Consider the following 6,731-nt stretch of genomic DNA (forward strand, 5'->3'; position numbering starts at 1 on the left):
ATAAATGCTGAGCACACAATCGAGGCCTGTGCTTGGGGCCTAGGGCTTGGTCTCTGGGGCCGTGTGGGGTTCAATAACTCGCGATTCTCCTGCCCGGGGGTATTTATGGGAGTAATCACGTTGTCATGGGGATGCGGGGATTGGGGCCTTTCTGCTAGCTTAAGAATTGAGCATTCAGACAACTGGAAGATAAGGTTATCTAAATATATCATATGCATATATGCTCCAAGAATTTCAAAACCGAGGAGAACAGAACGAGAAGAAAATAAATCAAGAAAAAGGTAGCCACCTTGAGCAACCCCATACACTGAGCAAAATGGCGCATGCACTTTTCTTTGTTCATCGCTAATTGATTGGTTAAAGTCCATTGCAGTCCTAATGTGTAAGGGTTAAGTGGTTTAATGCTAATTAAATTGTTTTGGCAGGCGTGAACATGCCTATGTACATATGTATGTATACATAGACAATATATATATACATATGTAATTATTTGAACATTCCTATATATAGACATATATTGCATATATTCTTGATCAGACGACTCTTTAGCGCTCTTTCCACTGTATTCAACTGCTGTGTCTACTATAAGCAGGTTCTTCCTGCCTTCACTTTGTTCCATTTCCACTTGGTTCCCGTCTCCCGTTTTCTCTGTGTGCATGGCAGACTGGAGGAGAAACAATGAAGCCCGTTTCTGGATCGGATCCCAGCGGTCCGTCCACGCCGCTCATCTAATTCGATAATAATGAAGCCACTACTCTCTCTAGAGAGAGAAAGCCATGCGGAGATGGGGATTGGGATGGGGCTGCTGCTGCTGCTGCTGCAGATGGCTGCTCTCTATCTCTTCTTCCGAAGAGTGTGTGTGCGTGTGAGTATCATTGTGGCTCCTTTGTGTGGATGATGATTAAATTTGCACTTTGTCTCATTACACACACACACACATACAAAGAAACTGGCACACGCACAACGGCTAATGGCTGGCTGCTACGTAGTAAGCAAGAAATCCCGGTTATCAGCAGAAACCATAGCTGACCACTCGCTTATCAATGGCAGAGCTGCAGCAGAGACAGCGGCCCCGAAAGCAAGATCGTAGAACGAGGAAAGAGAACGAAACAGCTGCTGATTCCGAACGGAGCGGAGCGGATTCCGTCGTAGTAATAACTCGTTTGGTGGGCAGGCAGCACGCACCACAGTCCCCCGTGTCCAGTGCCAGTGTTTATGCCAGAGTCTATCGTAACTCGCAGTTACAAACACCCCCCCAGAAAGCGAAATCTAATCGGTTCTAGAGGTCCCAGTCCCGGTCCCGGTCCCAATCTCTCGGCCAGATAGTGCGTGGGCTCTAATCGCGAAATCCGCAATAAATACCATACCCCAACGGACAAGTGGTTGATCCAGTGGCACCTCGGTGGCTAAACGTACGAAAGAGATTATCAAGCCAACGGCTGGCTGGTGGGCAACTATGTAGTGTTCGTTGTTGTGTTTCCTTCCCTGTAGCTCCACCAATCGCTGTGGTTGTTCGGTTGCGTCGTTGCAGTTGTTGGGAAAACTAAGACAAACCAGAAACGGAATCGATTCCAAGTGCGGTGCAGTAGAAGAAGCTGAATGAGTGACCGAGGAGAGGGAGAAGGAAGAGTGAAGAGTGTATTTCATATGGAAAACCAGCTACAGCTGCAGTTACAGCTCCACTGTTTTTTTCGAAGCAGGAACTACACCAACAACAAGAGCAGCCAGTCCCAACGATCGGGCTGACAAAAGAGAATAGCGACAAAACAAAGAAGCAGGCGAACAAAGAACACAGGCCAAGAAAAACAGAGAACAGACGGTCGGCCAGAGAGGAGAGAAGAGAGCCGAACTGGAGCTGTTTACTTCGGACAACGACAAGAGTTCTGTCGGACAGAGATACTCGAATATACAAGTGTGTCGCTGCAAGATACAGATACTGATACAGTGATAGAGACAGCGACAGATCCCGCGAAGCAGCGCCAGCATCCACATCATTAGAGAGACAGAGTGAGAGAGGAAAACCCCCCAAAAAAAGCTCAATACGAATGGTGGGTGTGCACACATCGTAAACACGACAAAATTGTTAATTAAGACGCCAAATGTTTGGCAGTCGTCGAAAGTGCAGAGAAGAGTGGCGGCGGGAGGCAAAGTAAACCAGAGAGCAAACGCGCACTGTATGCGAGAGCAAGACAGAGAGAGAGAGAAGTGCGGGTGCAATTACCTTGTGCTTGTGTGAGTGTGTTGTGTTCCGTTTCCATTTCGTTTACCTGAACAGCTGGCTGTCTGTGCACACGATCTCTCTCCGCTTACTCACTCACCGACTCTCTATTTTTGGGTCGCTTTGCACCCGCATCATCACCAAGCCGTTATCAGTCAATGGCACCGCCTGCACCCCCGCGCTCGCGACAGTTTTCTGCAACTAATTGAAAGCAAGCAGACAGGAGAGAAGCAGACGCAGAAGGAGAAGGAGAGGAGCGGTGAAGACAATCAACCTGCGTCGCGACGCATTCGACACCTAATCCTAATTAGGAGAAACAAACCCCAGGCGACGGATTCCCACTGACGCCCTCTAAGCGTAGGTCTCAAGTGCAAATTTGATTTTAAAACAAAATGTTTCCCAAACACAATATTATACATACATATGTACATAATGTGTGGGGGATGGGTAGGTAGCCTAAGGCGCAATTTCATACTCAGTCTTATCAAAATTCGAAATCAATTCAATTTGCAGTCACAGTAGTGCCAGATCAATTTAGCTATGAACCCGATCCCCATCCGTTCGTTCACATTAATATAAGTTCAAGATCGTGCTGTAATACATATTGGAAAATTTGACGGCCCCAGTTGGGGCTTATCGGTGGCGTTGACCCGTTTTCAAAGTTGGCGAATCAGTACTCGTACAAGTACCCCCCTCAAGTGGTTGGTTCCAGAGCTTAACTCTATGGAATACAGACACACAGTCGCACACTGACTGATACCTCCGTCCTCAACTTGTTGTTTCCATAATTTTATGAATTGCTAGCTAATATAGTACATACGTATGTACAAGTATCAGTATTAAATATATATATTCGTAGGAGCTACTGATAACGCCTAGTACATACATATGGGTTGTACTTTGATTTCAGCACGGGCAGAAGCCGCAGCTGGGCCCAGCATGCGAAGGCTCTCGAACTGAAACCCAGATTAGTTGGTGAAAACTTCTGTAAACGATCGCATGGTTAATAATCTGTGCTCTCCGGAAAATTGTTCCGATTAAGTCACACACACAAACACACACCACACCACACCACACACACACACACATGTGCAAATATAATTACATATAACCCTATAAGAGGTATTTAATGAATGTATTCCCTTCAATGGGGGAAACGTTGTATACTTATGTGTTCGATGAACTCTTGGATTTCTACAAGTTTATATATAGAACCCAGCCTGATAAGCTAAGCCCATAATCGCACCAGTCAGATAGATCCCTTTGCTGCGCCACGTGTTCCCAATCCCAAAAGATAATATTAAATGAAATTATACATATTATGCATATCAGTGAACAAGAATCTGTTTCCAGGACCGAGTGTAATTCTTATAGTAGAAAGGCATCGCAATTCATGGGATTCATAATCTTGTGGCTTACATGCTCCCAGCTAGTCAACAACTTAATACTGCGATCACTGTGATAAGAGGCCAGCATAACATTTGCTTACTACACTTTCAGCTCACACAGAATGCCACGTGCCACAAGCCATGATGGGGCCCTGCCACCCACTCAAGATGATCTCACAGTTGCCCAGAGCAGATCCAAGTCCAACACATTGAACTCGCAGCGGAATGGGGTCGGTGCGGGAGGAACGGGAACATTTGGGGGCTACAGCAGCGGGAAGAGTGGGTCCGACAAGCCAACGATACCCCAGATGATATTGGAGGCCTTCGGCCTGCGCAATCACTCACAGAACCGCGAGCCAACGTCCAAGGATATTGGCACACTGATAAGTAAGTAGAGCACGGTTGATGGAGATGATACGCGTATCCCTGACTAACCCGACCCACTCTGCAGTGCTGGGCGTGATGTTCCTCCTATTTGTGATCAGTGTTACCGGATTCTTTGTGATGTGGTTCACCGAGTACTACAACAACACCATGCTGGAGGTAAGATACTACTACCAAATAGTTAAATCCTTGTAACTTTATTCAATTCACCCAATATCCCACCACAGAATCTTGTGCTGGCCGAGAACTCGGACACGGCCAAGAGTTGGCTCAACCCAGACCCCAAGTTCGACACGCTGCTGAAGGCTCACATCTTCCACTACCCCAACATTGAGGACTATCTGGCAGGGCGGGCTGATAAGATACAGATACGCGATATGGGTCCGCTGGTCTACCAAGAGCACACGGTCAAGGACGAGGTCTCGTTCAACAAGAATTTCACGGTCACCTTCAGGGTAGGACTCACTCACCCACTTAAAAACCAAGGCAGGACTTACGTATAATAATTCCTCCACAGGACCGCAAGTCGTACAAGTTTCTGCCGGAAAAGTCGAGCATACGGGAGGATGATGTGCTGCTGGTTCCCAATGTGCCGCTCATCAGTGCCGCTGGCCACGTAAAACGGATGCCGTATACTACGCGCCTCATCTCGGGCATGTTAATCAACGGGTTCAAGGAGCCCCTGTTCAAGAATCTGACGGCTGCAGAGTACCTCTGGGGATACGAGGACAAGATCATCAAACTGAAGAGCCTGGGCAAGGGCAAGCGACGTTTCGGCCTGCTGATGAGCGTAAGTGTGGGTCGTGGGTCCTTTTGCAAGATCTCTATCCCAACAGAATTGTTTTCCCCCCGCAGCGAAATGGAACCAGCGTGGACTCGGTTCAGGTGAACACCGGCGAGGACGACATCACCAAGTACAGCACCATCACCCAGTTCAATGGCATGCCCCAGCTGGACTACTGGGAGGGGGAGGAGTGCAATCGAATTGATGGCTCGGAGCCCTCCATGTTCTCGCCGAATCTCCTGCAGACTCGCGACACAGTTCACGTCTTCCTGCAAGTGCTGTGCCGCAAGGTGCCGCTCCACTTTGAGAAGGAGGTGACCATCTACGACGACATCGATGTGCTACGCTACCGGACGCCCATGGATGTGTTTGATCATCCGTCCGAGAACCCGGCGAATCAGTGCTATTGCCAGAACACTGACCGTTGCCTGCCCAGCGGAGTGATCAATGCCACCAAATGCTACGCAGACTCGCCCATCTTTCCCTCCTTCCCCCACTTCTTCTCCGGCGATCCGGTCCTGTACAAGATCTTCGATGGCATCAAGCCCGACGCGGAGATCCATCAGACCTACGCCGACATTCATCCGCGCTTCGGCTTCCCCATCAGCGGAGCTTCGCGCGTCCAAATTAACATTATGCTGGACAAGACCCCTCTACTAAGGAGTAAGTGATCGCTAGGATCCCCATTCGCCATCCATTCGACCCCTGTCTGATGATGATCATTTTCGATAATTTCAGATCAGGGTGAACGTCTGGAGAACGCCACCATCTTGCCACTGATGTGGATCGAGATCACCTCGGGCGACTTCTCGGAGGAGGTGCTGCACATGCTGTACGTCAGCACCTTCGGCCTGGACGCCATCCAACTGGCCCTGAAGTATGGCACGCTGCTCATTTCCGTGACTTCCTTCAGCCTGATCGTGGCCGGGGTCTACTACTTGAACAGTAAGCGCGAGGAGCACCTCCAGGAGAGCAAGTCCTCCGCTGAGCTCGAGGCACTGAACAGTGGTGGCGTCGTGATGGTGCAGGTGCACCACTTCAACTTACCAGTGCCATGTGCCCCTTCTGCGCCCCACTTGGAGGCGGATGATCATCGAGCAGCGTAAACCACGTGACCAAAACAGTGCCATTAGTTAGTTATTTAGTTATTTAGTGAGGGGCGGGAACGGGGGAAAGTTATCCAGACTTTTATGAGATTTTCGAATTTTCCTAGGATTAAACGCACAACCTTAGTCTACAAAGAGTCAGCCAGTTACCTGTAGTCTGTAGCCATCAGTTTGTAAATATGTGAAAATGTTAATAAACTTTATATTCTCATATGTGCATATATATATTCTCGTGAATTGTATAATTAATCCTTGCAGCTCCTCTCTTTTGAAATACCCACCAATACAATTTTTTATTCATGCTCCAAAGTATGCTATGAAATGGAACTCGGATGGTATCGATAACCTTCCAAGAAGTACATCTGGCACGTTACGTTTCCCTTTCCAGAATTTATTCCCCATACTTGAAGTTCCCATATCCATTAAGGTAAGGGCGGTGCTAGGTAGGCACAATGCTTTTGGAACTGGCGGTTTTTAAACGTAACAGTATAAAATCATTTGATGTATATAATATAGCAAATTTTATTGTTTAGTTCTAAACAAAAACGAAATTAAATTCGTATATTAGTTGCTTGTTCAACATTTGATTTTCTTTTGTTTTTACTCAGCTCTGTTTCTGATTTATTTCCACTTTGAAAACCGTTTTTAGTTGTTAAATGCATGAATTACATATTTTGCATCGTATTGCTATTGCTATGGGCTTTATGTTAGGTATTTATGTATGTTTGTATCTAAAGATTGCAATGTGGAAGTGAGTGGAGTGTATCCTGACGATTGTATTGTGGACTCTATAAATGTGGGTTCCATACGCTGAAGGAAGTTAATAAGTTTCTGGGCTTTTCTTGTTTGGT

General features: G+C 47.1%; 1 protein-coding gene across 3 annotated transcripts; it reads left to right on the top strand.

The window, feature by feature from the left end:
* Window positions 1-1,112: 1,112 nt before the first annotated feature.
* Window positions 1,113-6,093, top strand: LOC111075542 (scavenger receptor class B member 1). 3 transcript variants are annotated; one of them, XM_022368887.2, is made up of 7 exons: window positions 1,113-2,048; window positions 3,719-3,993; window positions 4,058-4,149; window positions 4,218-4,445; window positions 4,508-4,780; window positions 4,846-5,437; window positions 5,513-6,093. In XM_022368887.2, the coding sequence occupies exons 2-7, from the start codon at window positions 3,729-3,731 to the stop codon at window positions 5,878-5,880; spliced, it is 1,818 nt and encodes a 605-aa protein (XP_022224579.2). In that variant the 5' UTR covers window positions 1,113-2,048; window positions 3,719-3,728; the 3' UTR covers window positions 5,881-6,093. The 3 variants fall into 3 exon arrangements, with proteins under 3 accessions (XP_022224579.2, XP_022224577.2, XP_022224578.2); XM_022368885.2 differs by lacking the exon at window positions 1,113-2,048 and adding an exon at window positions 2,453-2,575; XM_022368886.2 differs by lacking the exon at window positions 1,113-2,048 and adding an exon at window positions 3,191-3,340.
* The last annotated feature ends 638 nt before the right edge of the window (window positions 6,094-6,731 follow it).

This window comes from Drosophila obscura, unplaced genomic scaffold, assembly GCF_018151105.1.
Source record: "Drosophila obscura isolate BZ-5 IFL unplaced genomic scaffold, ASM1815110v1 contig_17, whole genome shotgun sequence".
Taxonomy (NCBI): Eukaryota; Metazoa; Arthropoda; class Insecta; order Diptera; family Drosophilidae; genus Drosophila; species Drosophila obscura.

Excerpts from the sequence above, each read along its gene's own strand:
- LOC111075542 (XM_022368887.2), top strand. The coding sequence starts at position 3,729 with ATGCCACGTGCCACAAGCCATGATGGGGCCCTGCCACCCACTCAAGAT. Across the intron at positions 3,994-4,057 it reads GGATATTGGCACACTGATAA|TGCTGGGCGTGATGTTCCTC; the intron begins GTAAGTAGAGCA and ends CCCACTCTGCAG. Across the intron at positions 4,150-4,217 it reads ACAACAACACCATGCTGGAG|AATCTTGTGCTGGCCGAGAA; the intron begins GTAAGATACTAC and ends ATCCCACCACAG.